The 17,185-nt window shown below is 41.7% G+C and overlaps 1 protein-coding gene across 1 annotated transcript in view; it reads right to left on the bottom strand.

The window, feature by feature from the left end:
- Window positions 1–6,481: 6,481 nt before the first annotated feature.
- The window catches only part of ZPLD1 (zona pellucida like domain containing 1), a 35,167-nt gene continuing 24,463 nt past the window's right edge, over window positions 6,482–17,185 (bottom strand). The window contains exons 8-10 of the mRNA XM_014570362.3: window positions 14,346–14,454; window positions 9,727–9,756; window positions 6,482–8,112 (exon numbers count right to left, since the gene is read on the bottom strand). Of these exons, the coding sequence (XP_014425848.2) occupies window positions 7,937–8,112; window positions 9,727–9,756; window positions 14,346–14,454 (315 nt within the window). The 3' untranslated portion in view covers window positions 6,482–7,936. The remainder of the gene's footprint in view (window positions 8,113–9,726; window positions 9,757–14,345; window positions 14,455–17,185) is intronic.

Genomic DNA, 17,185 nt, shown 5'->3' with positions numbered 1-17,185 from the left:
TGTTCCTTGGATATGGCAGAGCTTTTCCGGGATATCAAAGGTATCCCGGAAAAGCTCTGTAGTCTAGACATATCCCTAGAATAAAGAGTGGGGAGGGCATCAAGAGGCACAGAAACCATGAAAGGCCAGGAATAATTGAAAGAAAAGGAATGGCTGGAGTGGCTTTTTGGAGGCTATACTCCAGGCCTAGGCAGAGATGTGGGCAAGCCCAACCTTAAACTGCACCATCATAAGCAAAATCCCCCACCCTGGAAACCCAGATTACACTCTTCAAGGCAGAACAGAGTGATTATTTGATCCTATGTAAATTCCCAGTGTTTTTGAAAAATTCCTTGAATACATCTTATAGAAACAAACTTTAAAGGCTTGCTTTACTGGCTTTGTGTAATTGTGTACCTTGTGGTACATCTCTGAAGCACTTCTACTAAGGTTACCAATACCACTGCTTGATGCTCTCAGTGTTAAAGGTTATACAGTATATATTTTAAGAACATTGCTTTCATAAGCAATTAGAACTTGAGGATACATCAGTGCGACTTGTCCCTTCTGGTTATTTTTATCTCTGATGGACAAGCGTGCTGGGATCATTTGACACATTGGTGTGCAAACTAAACAAAATCATCCAAAGCCAGATCATTTCATTGCAATTCTGTTTTTGCATTGATATCTATCACTTGCCACTTGTAGATCACAAAGTGCTTCTCAAATAGAGTAGGTAATATCTCTTTTGACAGATCAAGAAACTGAGGCACAAAGTAGATAAGTGCTTTGCCCATCAATAGGATCTTCAATAACAGAATCCATCCCAGCCTGGTACTTAAGTCCTAGGGGCTTGATCACATCCCCACTGGCATGCATGGTGTAGTCTTTAGAACAGAATACATTTTTCACTCACTTAACAGAACATACCACATGGTTAAATAGTCAGGGTGTCAAGGGGAAGGGAAGTTAAATCTGATACTGGAAACTAACTTGTCATCTACAAAGCAGAACAACTGAGTTGTAAGATTGCAGTAGCACAATACCCAAGCTGCCAGCAGGATCAGTGGGGGGGGGGGGGAGCTCCTTTGTTAACTCTTATAAATTATGTCAGTTTACAATAGTTCCCTTACGGTACTATTCCCTTCAAGAGTTGAGACCGATACAAAGATAAAACACATGTACTGACCTGATAACAGTTTATGCTTTGAATTTTTTTTTAACGACTACTGTTTTTCAGTGGTGTCACCCAAATCATAAGAGAATGCTTAAAGGACTGAAAAATATGCCTTTTGCTGAAAGATTCCAGAAGATCAATCTATTTAGTGGATATAAGAAAAAAAGATTAAAGGGTAACTTGATCGCAGTTTATAAAAAACCTACATGGTGAACAGAAATCTAATAAAGGGCAAGTCTACACTAGGAAATTATTTCAAAATAATAACTCCCAAAATAACTATTTTAAAATAAGATTATTCCCCATGGAATGCAGGAGTTATTATTTCAAAATAAGCAGCCACCTGTTTCAAAATAACAGGCTTGGTAGTGTGGACACTCTGCATGTTATTTCAAAATAACTCCCTACTGTACAGTAGGGCAGAGGGTTCTTCAGTCCACCAGACAAAGGCATAACACAATCCATGGCTGAAAATTGCAACAAGACAAATTCAGACTAGAAATAAGGTATACATTTTTCACACTGAGGGTAATCAACTATTGGAACAATTTACTATTGGAATCCAATTTAACCATTGGATTTTCCATTGCTACCCATCTTTAAATGAAGACTGGATGATGTTGATAAGATATGTTCTTCAACCACAACCATTTGATTCAATGCAGGAATTAATTCATAGAGCTCCTGTGGCCTAAGTTATACAGGAAGACTGATTAGATGATCACAGTTGTTTCTTCTGGCCTTAAAAAAATAAATCTATTGATCATGACATGGGTGGTGGGTATAAGACACAGGGGAAGGTGATACCTTCAAGAACTGCCAATCCAGTCCTGCCCACAATCCACCTCCAACCCCCACTCTCCTTCAGTGAGTCTCCCCCCTAGGACTGTCTGGGATTCACAGCATCATAGAATCCTAGGGCTGGAAGACACCTCAGGAGGTCATCAAGTCCAGCCCCCTGCCCAAAGCAGAACCAACCCTAACTAAATCATCCCAGTCAGGGCTTTGTCAAGCCGGGACTTAAAACTTCTAGGGATGGAAATTCTACCACCTCCCTAGGTCACCCATCCTAGTGCTTCACCACTCTCCTAGAGAAATAGTTTTTCCTAATATCCAACCTAGACCTCCCCCACTGTAACTTGAGACCATTGCTCCTTGTTCTGCCATCTGGCACTCCTGAGAACAGCCTCTCTCCTTCCTTTTTGGAGCCTCCCTTCAGGAAATTAAAGGCTGCCATAAATTTCCCCTCACTCTTCTCTTCTGTAGACTAAATAAGCCCAAATCCCTCAGTCTCTCCTCATAGGTCATGTGCTCCAGCTCCCTAATCATTTTGGTTGCCCTCCACTGGACCCTCTCCAATGCGTCCACATCCTTCTATAGTGGGGGGCCCAGAATTAGACACAATACTCCAGATATGGCCTCACCAGTGCTGAATAAAGGGGAATAATCACGTCTCTAGATCTGCTGGCAATGCTCCTCCTAATGCTACCTAATATGTCATTAGCCTTCTTGGCTACAAGGGCACACTGTTGACTCATATCCAGCTTCTCATCCACTGTAATCCCCAGGTCCTTTTTTGCTGAATTGCTACTTAGCCCGTTGGTCCCCAGCCTGTAACAGTGCTTGGGATTCTTCCATCCCAAGTGCAGGACTCAACATTTGTCCTCGTTGAGGACAATGATGTGGCTGTGCTGCCAGCTCTCTGGAGGGCTGGGGAGATTAGGGCCAGGCATCACCTACCCTCCCATTCCCCCATGCTTTAGTTGGGGCCAGGTAAGGAGGATATTGTGTACTGCCCACTCTTCCTCCCATGCTCCGGGGCTGGGAGGTGGGGAAGGCTGGGGTTGTGTACCACCCACTGGGGAAGAGGTGGCCTATACCTACAATGGGGGTGCCTTTAGCTCCCACAGAGTCTGGGGAGCAAGGGCAGGGCAAAACAGGTGTGGCTGGGATCTTGCCTTCTCTAGTCCTAGACTTAACCGCTGCCCATGAGTCATGATAAGCTTTTAAATCTGCATCTCTCTCATTTCTTGGTGCAAATTTCCAGTTTCACCCTACTATGGCTATCTGATGTTTGTTTAAATTAAATCTTAGGGCACAGCCAGTAAATGATTTTTAATTTAATGGCCAAACTAAAATATCTGAAACAAAAATTATTTTTTTTTACACACAAAAGCAAAAACAAAACACTCACCACAAACCTTTGTTTTGAGATTGAATAAACATTTCATTCCACTCAAAACTAAATATTTAATTTTTAGATATTTTACTCCTTTTCTTTAATTAAATTTAGCTGAATTTCAAAACAAAAATGTCAACATATTTCATTTTTAACCTATTAAAATGAACATTTTGACTTTGCATTTTTTCTCCATTTTTCAGCTGAAATCATTAGCTGAACTGACCAGAATTCATGGAACACTTTATATTTTCAGGAAAATAAACTACAGGTTGAACCTTTCTAGTCCGGCACTTTCTGATCCAGCAACGTCTATGGTCCAGCATGATTTTAGTTAGATGTCCACTTAGCATGGGAATGGCCAAGTTTCCCATGGTCCCATAAAGTTTGTTTACAGCCACTAGTCTTGGCTCTCGGTGTTCTGTGCTGTTATCCAGCTCTAATTTACCCCTAAATGTCTTCTAAGAGCCCAGTAATGTGGAAATTTAATGTGGATAAGTGTAAAGTAATTCACATTGGGAAAAATAACCCCAACTATACGTACAGTATGATGGGGGCTAATTTGGCTACTACAAATCAGGAAAGAGATCTTGGAATTATAGTGGACAGTTCTCTGAAAACTTCCACACAGTGTGCAGCGGCGGTCAAAAAGGCAAATAGGATGCTAGGAATTATTAGGAAAGGGATAGAAAATAAGACCCAGAATATCTTACTGCCCCTGTATAAAACTATGGTACGCCCACATCTTGAATACTGTGTACATATATGGTCTCCTCACCTCAAAAAAGATATTTTGGCCTTGGAAAGGATTCAGAAAAGGGCAACTAAAATGATTAGGGGTTTGGAACGGGTTCCATATGAGGAGAAGTTAAAGCGACTGGGTCTTTTCAGTTTAGAAAAGAGAAGACTGAGGGGGGATATGATAGAGGTATATAAAATCATGAGTGGTGCTGAGAGGGCCAATAAAGAAAAGTTATTTATTAATTCCCTAAATAGAAGAACTAGAGGACACCAAATTAAATTAATGGGGAGCAGGTTTAAAACTAATAAAAGAAAGTTCTTCTTCACACAGCATGTAGTCAACCTGTGGAACTCCTTGCCAGAGGAGGCTGTGAAGGCTAGAACTATAATAGAGTTTAAAGAGAAGCTAGATAATTTCATGGAGGTTAGGTCCATAAAAGGCTATTAGCCAGGGGATAAAATGGTATCCTTGGCCTCTGTCTGTCAGAGGCTGGAGAGGGATGGCAGGAGACAAATCGCTTGATCATTGTCTTCGGTCCACCCTCTCTGGGGCACCTGGTGCTGGCCACTGTCGGTAGACAGGATACTGGGCTAGATGGACCTTTGGTCTGACCCAGTATGGCCGTTCTGATGTTCTTATGTTCAGTAAGCAGTGGAAGTGTTGGTAATGCTGTTAAATAATGACCTCCTGTGGTCCAGCAAGCTCTCTGGTTCATCACCAGTCAGGTCCCAATGGTACTCAACTAGAGAGATTCAATATGTAGTCAGAAAAAATATCATTTATATTGTAAGACATTTACTTAGATTAAATATGTGAACCCAATTTCACCTTTGTAGGATGAAGTATTTAAATCTGAAACAGAAGCAAGACAATAATCCCTTATAAGAAAGGCACTCAGACAAATATTTCTTCTGGTATTTTTTCAATTTTATTAAACAATCATGTTTTACATGTCATCAGACCTAACCCCTGAATTGCAAACAAAATGTTTCTGAGGTATTAAGACTGGAGGAAACATGCACAGCGGTGGTGTTAGAGATCCTACACTACAACAGGCTGGATAATTTCCGAACAGGCCTTTATACAGCATTTTCAAGGACAGAGGAGAGTGATATGGCATGTCTGTATTTGCATTAAGTCTTGAGATCCAAGACTCCTAAACATTAACCTCTAGTGTGGCATCACAGAGAGCACAGACATGATTAATACAGAAGAAGTGATAAATAACAATGAGGTGCTGCTGAGTCAGTCTGTACAGTACGTGGTAAGTGAAGTTAAAAGTTTACTTACTGAGCCCAGGCCCAAATCCTAAGTGTTTAGCAATCAAAGTTACACTATATACGTAGTGTATCTACCATTGCCTTGCTTGTTATCAGTACCAATATGCTCTTCCAGATTCCTGAAAAGATGTACCTAAATTCCTATTAATACCCACCTATTGAAAGAGAATACAGGACTATGTAGCACTTTAAAGACTAACAAGATGGTTTATTAGATGATGAGCTTTCGTGGGCCAGACCCACTTCCTCAGATCAAATAGTGGAAGAAAACAGTCACAACCATATATACCAAAGGATACAATTAAAAAAAATGAACACATATGAAAAGGACAAATCACATTTCAGAACAGAAGGGGGATGTGGGGGGGGGGGAAGGAAGGTGAATGTCTGTGAGTTAATGATATTAGAGGTGGGGAAAGATAGATGTCTGTAAGCTAATGGTATTAGAGGTGATAATTGGGGAAGCTATCTTTGTAATGGGTAAGGTAGTTGGGGTCTTTGTTCAATCCCCCACGGAGTGTCGAATTTTAGCATGAATGCCAGTTCAGAGGATTCCCTTTCAAGTGCAGATTTGAAAGTCTTCTTGAGTAGGATGCATGTGGTTAAGTCATTGAGACAGTGTCCTTTCTGGTTAAAATGGCAAGAAACTGTTTTTTCTTTGTGATCCTGTCTAATGTCTGTTTTGTGGACATTGATTCTTTGGCAAAGTGTCTGAGATGTTTGTCCATGTACATAGCAGACGGACACTTTCGACCCATGATAGCATAAATTATATTTCTGGATGCGCAGGAATATGTATTCTTGATCTTATAACTCACTTGGTTAGGCCCAATAATGGTGTCAGCAGAGTGAATATGTGGACAAAGCTGGCAATGGGGTTTGTTGCAAGGGAAAGTACCAGGGTTGGTATTAGTGTGGTATGTCCTGTGGCTGTTGGTAAGAATCATCTTGAGGTTAGGTGGTTGTCTATAGGAGACTATGGGTCTGTCTCCCAGAGGTTCTTGGAGTTTAGTGTCCTGTTCCAGTATAGGCTGTAATTTATTGATAATGTGTTGGACAGGTTATATCATTAACTCACAGACATTCACCTTCCTTTCCCCCCCCCCCCCCCATCCCCCTTCTGTTCTGAAATGTGATTTGTCCTTTTCATATGTGTTCATTTTTTTAATTGTATCCTTTGGTATATATGGTTGTGACCATTTTCTTCCACTATTTGATTTGAGGAAGTGGGTCTGGCCCACGAAAGCTCATCATCTAATAAACCATCTTGTTAGTCTTTAAAGTGCTACATTGTCCTGCATTTTGTTTCAGCTACACCAGACTAACACGGCTGCATTTCTATCACTATTGAAAGAGACACATGATGATTCACACTTAATTCAGATGGTCTGAGGTTTATCAGATTAGCTGGAGCTGTGATTCTGGTAAGGCACTTGGCCTGTTCTTGTAAGATTTTTCCCCAAAAAGGAAAGGAAGTCTAGTTCATGGGGGGGAAGGGAAGCATCACACTGTGGATAGCTCTGGGTGAAAGGATCACCTTATGTTTTCAAACTGATGTGACAGAATCAGACCTTTCAAATTACTACTTCAGTGGGGCTTTTGCTCAAACTGCAGAATTTGGCCCTAAAACATCCATTTGCCTGGAAAAGCAGTGGTGAGTTTTGTTGTTTTGTTTTGGGAGAGTTTTTGGTGTTGCTCTATGGGAGGGGGTGTTTTTCTTTAAAAATAAAGGAAGAAGTTCATTCCACCCTAGCATGGCCAAGAGAGAAGAGTTGAACTCAAGGTAATAGCAGTGCTGATTGCATCTAAGTAAGGCTTAGTAAAAAATGATGATGCGGGCAAGTGCCCATTAAAAGTTATCACTGAAAGACTTCACCGTGAGAGTTTTTTTGTCTGAGTAAACTGTGCCCTGGGAATGACTTTGAATTTTTAGTACTACACAGTTTGATGGATAGATACCATACGTAGTTTTGCCTTGACTTGCACTGTATGCAGTCCCACTGAATTCAATGTAACTACAAGACGCGGCAGAATTCTGCCTACAATGTCATATGATCCCGTTTATAGATGAATGGGAATCACGGCCCACTCATTTTTATTCTTTTTGTAGTTATTTTTAGTTCAAATTGAAAATAAAAATGTATGTTCCAAGCTACAATAACTTGTTCAAAAAGCTCACACAATAAATTGGGAAAAATACAGAAAGAAGATAAAAGTAGAAGCAGTCTTTATCAAAGATGTTGATTAAATATGAATGTGTCCAGTTGGCCAGCTCTGACACAGTAATATATTTAGAGATATTTTACTGTAAGACCCAAGTTTAAGACCCAAGTTGGAAGTCCGGCAGTTATTTTATCACCAGTACACCCATGGGCAAAATGCTAGTCTGATCACAAACACATTGATATAAGTAGCCAGGATTTTCACTGTCATTATGACTGTTTACCTATACGATAAAACTACAACACTACAAATAAGAGAAGATGAAGTTTGCCTTGGTAAATTTATAACGTAAGAACATCTCATGGACAATGAAGGCAATCCTCCGCCCCCAAAACAAGTGCAAATTAATTTTCCTTTTAATTGAAAGCTAGGTTTTGTATGCCACCCAAAACTGAGCTGCTAGACCATTTCCTGCGCAGAAGGGTGAGGGAACATGCAAAGAAGAAAACACTCATAGTTCCTAGAATGACTATTCCTGAAATCAATGCGCTGGTGACTGAGTTCAGCTGAAAAGGAGGTCCATTTGGATGAGCTACAAGGAAATAAAAAAAAAAGGCACTGAACGGTCTCATCAGAATCAGTTTCTACAGAGCTTTGTCTTCCTGCTACATTGCAAAACTTACAGCTATCAGGCTAATACTGAAGGGCACAGTAAGTGTATCGAATGTATTTAGGGAGCGGCTACAGGTGCATAGGTCCTTCACACACACAGGGTGAAGTGTACGTGTGCATAAGATTTGACAATATTTAAGGCATAAGCAGACCTGAACTACACCCTCAGGTGTGCAGGATGTCAGCTGTCAGGAAACCTAACTCTTTCTTATTTAACTAGCCAATTAGCCCGTCATAAGACGGGATTTTCAGGTCTCTCCTCCACGTTGGTCTTCTCTCCTGAGCCTTCGGTCTCTCGCTCCATCTCTCTCTCCTCCTCCTCCTCCCTCCCCCTCTCTCAGCTCACCTCTGCCTCCTGCCTCTCTCTCCGTCTCTCTTTCTCTTCTCCTCCCCCTCCTGCCTCTCACTCGGGGGACTGCGGAGCCCAAACGGTTGCTTGCGCAGCTTGCTCCCGTGCGGCAGCCCAGCACAGATATCGGCCGACCACCACTGTGGGAGGTGAAGGGGGGTGGGCCGGTGATGTTCATGGCCAAGGGGCAGGACCTGAAGCTGCTGTCACGCTGCATGTCAGCGCGCCGCCCCCCCCTTCACCTCCCACAGTGGCTCTCGGCTGACTTTTGCGCCACTCATCTGGGCTGCCACGGGGGAGCAGCACAGAAGTCAACCAAGCGACACGATGGGAGGTGAAGGACGTGACTCAGGCAACAGCGCCGCCCAGAGGGAACTGCCAGCATTTCAGCCTTACAGAGTCACAGACATTGGGCTACTATATATATGATGCCAAGTAACCAGTAGACATGATTTTATTATGGAGGAGGAAACCTTAACAAGGATCTGGATTCCCCACTATTTAAATGTGCTGGAGGACGGAAGGACTAGGGTAAAGGCGGGGAACCTTTTTTGGATCGGGGTTGCTGACCCCCAGAAAAAAATCACTTGGGGGCTGCACACAAGGTGATCTGGAGAAATAGCACTTCTGACAAATTACAAACCTCCTTTCCCCTACACCACCCCTATACCACCACATTTTTTCCTTAAAGCCTACTACCACCAGAGCAGAAGCATTGGGCTCTGTAGATACCTTACCAAAACAATTTGTGTGGTTCCTATGGTTACATCCAGGACAAAGGTCATCAACAGGAGGTCTTTTACCTTTTTGCACTCTGAAGTTGCACCGTAAGGGCCATTCCGTGGTTCAACTCATCGGCTATAGGAGATGACTTTATTGCTTAAACCTTAGGTTTTGTCTCTGGTACTTGCACTGCTTTGGAATGTGTCAGAGCAGCATAAACAGGGTTGCATTTGCTCTGCCATTTCATTTCCCTAGTAGAGACTGAAATTCACTATCATGTTGGGGCTGAGTACAATGAACTTAATTGAGCACTCCAGATCTACCAGCTGCTTTCTTTTTTTCATTTTTAAATTCATGGTAATAAAGAAAAGTGTACACTACATACAACTGAATCCAAATAGTTTCTGCACTCATTAGCGTAGCCCTCTTGTAACACTACTCTTCTGAATCTGATTAACTTACCAAGCTGTGAATTGTTGGTTGGTGTCTCATCTGTATAAAAAATACAAATATCGAGGTATTATATTTTACAGACATCAATATCCGCACCCCCTCTGCACTTCCAAAAAACAGACAAAAATAAAGCTAAGATTATCCCAAAACTCCACAAATATACTCATCACTATAGATGTCTTTGTTCAAGTCAGGCTAGGAACATTAATTATGAGACTCTTCCTAATTTTTACTGTGAGGATATATTGGTCTTATGCACCAATAATTACTCCGCAAAAATAATCTTTGTTCAAGATCCATTTATCTGAACGTATTGCTAATTCTTTTCTGCCCCATTTCATAAAAATATGATGCAGAAAAATGCAGCAGGAATGTCTCCTTCTGATCGCCTGCTGTCTAAAGGGAGAAACTCTGTGATGGTGGTGGTACTTTATCTTTGTTTCATCAAGGAAATCCATAACTACAGAGCATTATAAAGCTTCTCCTCCTCCACACATTTTTTTTCTTGGCAGTAGGGTAAAAGGGATTATAATTATGAATGAATTTTCCCCTAGTTTTCACTTATTCCCCATTGTTCGTCTTGAAATGAAATGTTGTGTCTTTTCAAGCCTCAGTCATAAATCAAAAGTACATGACTTATATTTATTTCTAAGTAGAACATACAATGGCTACCATTACTTTTTAAACAGTTTTGCCTACACAAATAGATAACTATTTAGTTTCTGTACATAGAGAGAAAAACATATTTTGTCTAAAATGGCTTATTATAGATGAACAAGTTCAAGATCTCTGTGACAGAGACCAGTGTTAGAAGAGCTTAAAACAAACACGAGAGAGACTCTCATAAACAGCACCAATGCTATGTACCCATATAGGTAATTATATGGCACCTTGTCACCATAGTATCAGGGGGTATGTCTACACACAATTATTATTTTGGGAGAAGGATGCAAATAGTACTGCGAATATGCATACTTCCTCCTTTTTTTTTTTTTTGGAAGTCGCTCTTCCAGTATTTATCCGTGTCTACATGCAGCCAAATTTCTAAATAAACCGCTATTTCAAAAGATCCCTCTAAACTTCACTGTAGGAGGAATAAGGAGTCTTTCAAAATAAAGGTTTATTTCAAAATTTGGCCATGTGTAGACGCGGGTAAATATCGGAAGAACGTCTTCCGAAAGAAAAACCCGGATGAAATATGCAAATGCACAGCACTATTTACATCCTTTTCACAAAATAACAATTGTGTTTAGACATACCCAGGGAGCCCAATAATTATTAATAGATTTTAGCCTCAAGGTAGGGAAGTACCATTCCCCACATTCCACGAAAGGCGAACTGAGGCACAAGGTAGATTAAGTGACCTGCCCCAAGTCACACTGGAAACCTGTGACAGTCATGAATTCAATGCAGCTCTTTCAACTCATCGTCCAGTGTTTTAATCTACCCAACTGTCTTGCCTGCCTGAGCAACATAAAAGCTAAAAGTAAAAGGTAAAAACTCCATTTCTGAAATAGACTATTGTAAAATTATTATTTTCCTTTTTCATACTTATTCATGGCTACCCTTCAGCTAAACAAAATTTTTTTCCACAAATTGTATATGTAAAGAATTTAACAATCTTTTCTGCTCATGAAATATCCACAAATAGTTTGTGGTTTACTTTAATTTTTTCAATAACCAAAGGCAACTGATTCATATTTTTCTATTTATGATTAGTCAGATAAATCCTGTGGTCTTGTTTCTATCCCAATTGGATATAAAGTCTGGTGCAAATAACTGCAAATCTGAAATTCAGTCTCCTCATGCTTGCAACTCTAAATTAGTTTTTCCCCAGATACTTTTCAACTGAACGTTCATGAAAAGTGATTTTAAAAGGGCCATGAGCATGGCTGAAGCAAATGCCTTCTCTACTTCTAATACATGCAGAATTTTTGGCATTATTCATCCAGTTCTATTAAACCCCCTTTTTCTATCTGGGCACATACAAAAACCAGGATATATTCCCAATTCTGTAGGGGCAAATTTCTCCTCTTGCATACGTTCAATGTATCTACCACCCCACAGCCGAAGGAGACAATTTAGTCCTAAAGATCCTAATAATTCTTTTCCCTTAGTGGGATTACATTCTACTCTCAATTTAATTGGTTTTGATCCAGATTAACTTCACTGAACTGACCCAATGACAGTTACTTACATGCATCTGATACAATATTTTGTCCTAAATTCTGCTATCTTTACTATGTTACCATAGGTGTTCACAAAATGTATGCTTCTCAGAAATTCTAAGATGTATTGGCAGTATTTTCAAATTCTAGAAGAATGGAAATCAGTGGAATTAAATTGGTACCTATCCAGAGTCTAAAGCTACATCTGTACTTTTTCTTGCACAAGAACACACTTGTAGTGTGGATGCTCCGCAAGTTTTTGCGCAAAAACTCTATAGTGTAGATGTAGCTTGAGTGAGAACAGAACCGGGGCAACCATCTTTATACTGAATACTAGCCAATTAGCCTGTCTTAAGACGGGATTTTCAGGTCTTCTCTCCTGAGCTCTCTCGCTCTGTCTCTCTCTTCCTACTGCCTCCCCCCTCTCTCTCAGCTCTCCTCCGCCTCCTGCCTCTTTCTCTGACTCTTTCTCTGCTCCCCCTCCTGCCTCTCACTCTCCCTTTCTCTTCTCCTCCTGCCTCTCTCCCCCCTTCCCCATCCCTCCCCTGTGGTGCTCGGCTGAGTGCTGCCTGCTCAGCCGGGCTGCCTAGGAGGGGTGGGGGGGAGGGTGACGTACACTGCTGGGGCCGGGACCGTGTACATCACCGTTCTCCCTTCCCCTCCCACCCCAGGGGAGCCCAAACAGCCCCTTGTGCTGCTGGCTCCCCCGGCAGCCCGGATGAGGGATGCACCACTCAGCGCCATGGCGGGAGGAGGAAGGGGGGGGTGACTTATACAGCCCCGCCCCATGGCCGTGTATATCACCGCCCCGCACCCCTTCCTGTCCTAACAGACCCACCTGAGCAGTGGGCCCCGGCAGGGGAGCAAGCGGCGGCAAGCGGCCCTTTGGGGTCCAGCTGCGAGCCAGTGGCTGCACCGTCCCCCCCCCCTCGCCAGGTCTGCTTCCCACCCCCCTCCTTCCATCCAGCCCCACAGCCCTCCATCCCCTCCCACCCCCTCTTCCTGCCGGCCAGCCCCACAGCCCCCGATACCCCCCAGCTCTGCTTCCTACCAGCCAGCCCCATGGTCCCCCAGACAGCCTCCCCCCCACCAGTGCTGCTTCCCTCCCCTCTTCCTCTAGGCCTTCCCAACCTCCCCTATAGCCCCCAATCCACCCCCCAGCTCTGCTTTCCACCCCCCTCCAGGCCAGCCCCGCCCCCTTCCCCTCCTTGTCTAGTACACTGCGCCACTCCCAGCTGAAGCAGTGCTCCGGCAGGGGAGCAAGCAGCAGTGCGTGGCCCTTTGGGGGTCCAGCTGGGAGCAGTGCAGCGTGCCAGGCAGGAAGGGGAAGGGGGCGGGGATGGCCAGGAGGGGGGTGGAAAGCAGAGCTGGGGGAGGATTGGGGGCTGTGGGGCTGGAGGGGAGGATGAGGGGAGCTGGAGGAAGGGGGGAGGGAAGCAGCACTGGCACGGGGGGGTGTCCGGGGGGGCGTGGGGCTGGCCGAACGGCCACAGAGGGAGGGGAAGGGGGGGCAGGGCGCTGACGTACACAGGGGGGCGTGGCCGTGTACGTCAGCGTTACAGACGCACAGACACTGGGATACTATATATGATGGGAGCAGTTGGCCTCAGTCTCTATTTATAGCTGAAAGCTGAGCAAAAAGTATATTATCAAAGCAAGCCATAGTTAATGTCCTTAAGGTTAGGTCTACACTGCAAACACTGGGGTGTTCTTTACTCATCCTATCTATGTTGAATTAAAATAGCAGTGAACGTACAGCAACTTGGGTTTTAACTCAGGTTAGCAGCACTATAAGCTTTAATTCAAACTTTCAAAGTCAGCTAAGAACTAAATTGCTGTCTTCATTGCTAACAATGCAAATGAGTGAAAGCTAATTAAGAACACACCCTTTTTTGCAGAGTAGACATACCCTAACAAGAAGGAGGCATCAGAAGAGATAGTCAATATTAGAGGAGGTGTTCATTATCTTCTAATTTTTTTCCTTAATGTGTGGCTTTCTCCTGTTGATCTCTGATTTTAAGCAAAATTAGTCAGGCTCGGTTTTTTCTTCCACCTTCAATGGAAGCTGCAGCTGTATGACAAATGAGAATTTAGCCTATTGAGTGTGGGTGTTTATGCCCATCTTGGATATGTGCACATAAACCATAATGACTTCACAAGGGCCTGGTCTACACAAAAGGAGAAAGTGTCTTCCCTAGACCAACTAATTCAAACCCTAGAAAATTGATTGCGGCAGCTTCGGTCTTCTCTGTAATGTAAACAAGCCCTGAGTGTTTTGAGTGCGTATCTGGTCACTAAAATTGGCTTAGAACTTTTACGTGAAAGTTTACTCTAACAGTAGGAACAGGCCCAAATAAGCAAACGGTTGTTTTGAGTCACTGAAATGCTTTTTAAACAGCAAAATATTTCCTCATGTTTTTGAAATTCCTGCAATATAGAGAAAGTTTTGATCATTCCTACCGCTCCTTGTAATGATGGGGCCAGCGGAGATTACAGCATTTCCAGAGGTGCTCTGAGCATTCCAGGTTGTTCTCCTAACAGCAGCTCTTCTTTCTCTGTTACTGCAAATCTGAGCAATTAATCAAAACAATCACAGTTTCAGAGTGGAGAAGAATTATTGCCTTCCTGAGCTTCCATGTTTAATGCCAGCTCTTTTAAAAGTGATATTAGAGCTTTATTTCTTGGAAGCACTCATTTACTTGGCAATAAAAGCAGATGCAATGTCCCCTGTATGTTATAAATGATTGGCTTCCAATTGTATTTCACCTCATTTCATTTATGAAACTGCCCTGTTCTCATGTACAGTATCAATATTACAGTATAATAAATTTTTCAGTAATTAATTTACTCAAGCTTTGTTCAGAGCCACCTGTACCTGCCAGTGTGTATGTGCTAGACTAGGAACATAAAAGATATGACATTGAGATTCTTTCAAATCCTTTTCATTAAAAAAAAAGGGGGGCATCTGTGTTGCGTCAGTCATATTCTGAATAGCTCTTCAGAATATCATGTAGCTGACTTTATCATCAGTTTTTATATTAGAATAGTCTGACATTGTATTGTCTGTGATCCATCTTTAACTGGCCATTCACCATGGCCACACATACCTTAGGTATGCAAACCATGCTGAGACCTTAAAAAAAAAATCTAACTTGACTATCTTTTCATATTTTATATTTCAGGCCCTAATTCAGCAAAGAGCATTCTAAAACACTAACATAAACATCATATTTTAAGTTATTTGCTGAATGGGGCTTACATGAGTAAATTCTAGTATGTTTTTTCTTTCAAACATTTTAGGGCAGGCATGTCCAAAGTCCGGCCCGTGGGCCAATTGCAGCCCGTGTTCCGGTTTAATACGGCCCCCCGGGTAATTTCGCAATATCTATCTTTTAAGGCCCCCAATGAATCCATATGTATTGAGATGAATACATTGTAAAATCTCAGTTAATGTCAGTTGGTCTAAATCAGTTATAAATATATTTGGACACAACATGTATACTTGGTGTTATGTTCCTGTTCATATTTTTTGAACTTAAAAGTTGACAGACAACCTTTATTACCAATAATATGTAATGTACTTTACAATGTTCCTGACATATATTTCAGCTTCCTGGATTTTTTTTATCTGGCCTTCAGATATGAAAGGCAGAGTGATTTAACACCTGTTTAGATTTGTCATCCATGTGACAAAATGAAAAGTATGCCGTTTGCAATAAACTTTGCATAAAATAGTTAATTTGCATTTAATTTTAATGGTTCAAAGAATGTCAGGCAAAATGGTCGGCCCTCACACATGTTCACTTCATCAAATCTGGCCCTCTTTGAAAAAAGTTTGGACACCCCTGTTTTAGGTGGTCATGAAAGCTGCTGGACTGAGCTGTGTGGGAACTGGCATTTCCATTTCACAGGAAATTTTCCAATTTCAAAATGTTTTTAATTCCAAATTGCCCTGAAAGCACAGAATTTCAAAATTTCCCACACAAGTTTTTCAAAAAATAATCGCATCAGAACATTTTCTTTTGATCACATAATTTTGTTTCCATTTCATCTTTATCATTTTTATATTATTAAGAAAACCATAAATGAAATATTTTCTAAACAATAAAAATCAAAATATTCCTTTCTAAAAATGTCAGTGGGGACAAAATATAACCTGCTCCTGGATGAGTAATTTAATGATGAGTACTCATTTCTATCGAAGGGTGTTTTTTACACTCTTTCCTCTCATTTATTCTGGTTTACACAGCTCTGTCCAATATATCAACCTATCCTTCAGACAAAGAGCACCTTTTTAAAAATGGAAGAACTTCAGTACAACTGAGCACTGTTTTCACTTATCAGAATGCCTCCTTCCTCACCTTCACAGTTTTTTCCTGAAATAAAATTCCATTAAAATAGACATGTTCTGATAGGAAGTTTAAGTTTCAAAAAAATGGTATTTTCTATTGGAAAAAATGTTCTATGAGAATATTTTCCACCAACTCTACTGCTAAATCAGTCTAGCAGGTGAAAGTGATAGTGCAACTTTCCTCAAAACATCCTATGAATGTTCAACATTGTCTTATGGGGACTTGTGGTGAGGCAGACTGGCCTCCCAAAGGCTTGGAGTAAGAGGAGCCCCACCAATGGCCCATTGCAGGCCACATCTAGAAATGAATGGATAGGTCAGTCTAAGGCTCAAACTCATTGACTATCTTTGATTTTTCTATTGACATTATTCTACTGACATTATTCCAAACTACCTTATTTTCTAGGGGCTCTTCTAGACTATGCCGAAGTTCCGAAAGAGGATATGCAAATTCTGTGGAAATTTGCATATTTCTTCCAATCTCACTTTTGAAAGTGGAGCTTTCGAAAGTGAAAGTAGTTGGAATACATTTTTTCGGCACCTCCCTTTTTCAAAAAGCCACGTAAACCTAATTTTTCTGAAAGTGAGATCAGAATTTGCATATCCTCTTTCGGAACTTCGGTGTAGTCTAGACAAGCCCTAGGAGGTGAACTGAGACCACTGTCTCATTTTTCATACACTCTCTGAATGGTTTTCCGACCATGATCACCTTTGAACTCTATCATCCTAGGCATGATTTGACCAGAGACCTAAGAGTGAACATTTCCCTTACCAAGTTTCATTCCCCTGAGGTTTACAGTTCCAAGTGTTAATTCACACAATACTGCTGAGATTGAAATGTCACCCTTCATTTGTTGTGTTCTCATTCTCTAGAGACAGATGACAAGTTCAAACTCTAGGTACTGTCTAGGTACTGTCTGCACAACCCAGATGCCCTCCACCTCTGCTA

This window comes from Pelodiscus sinensis, chromosome 1 (assembly GCF_049634645.1).
Source record: "Pelodiscus sinensis isolate JC-2024 chromosome 1, ASM4963464v1, whole genome shotgun sequence".
NCBI classification, from domain to species: Eukaryota; Metazoa; Chordata; order Testudines; family Trionychidae; genus Pelodiscus; species Pelodiscus sinensis.
The sequence above is the reverse complement of the archived record's forward strand: the minus strand, read 5'-3'. Positions and strand labels throughout refer to the sequence as shown.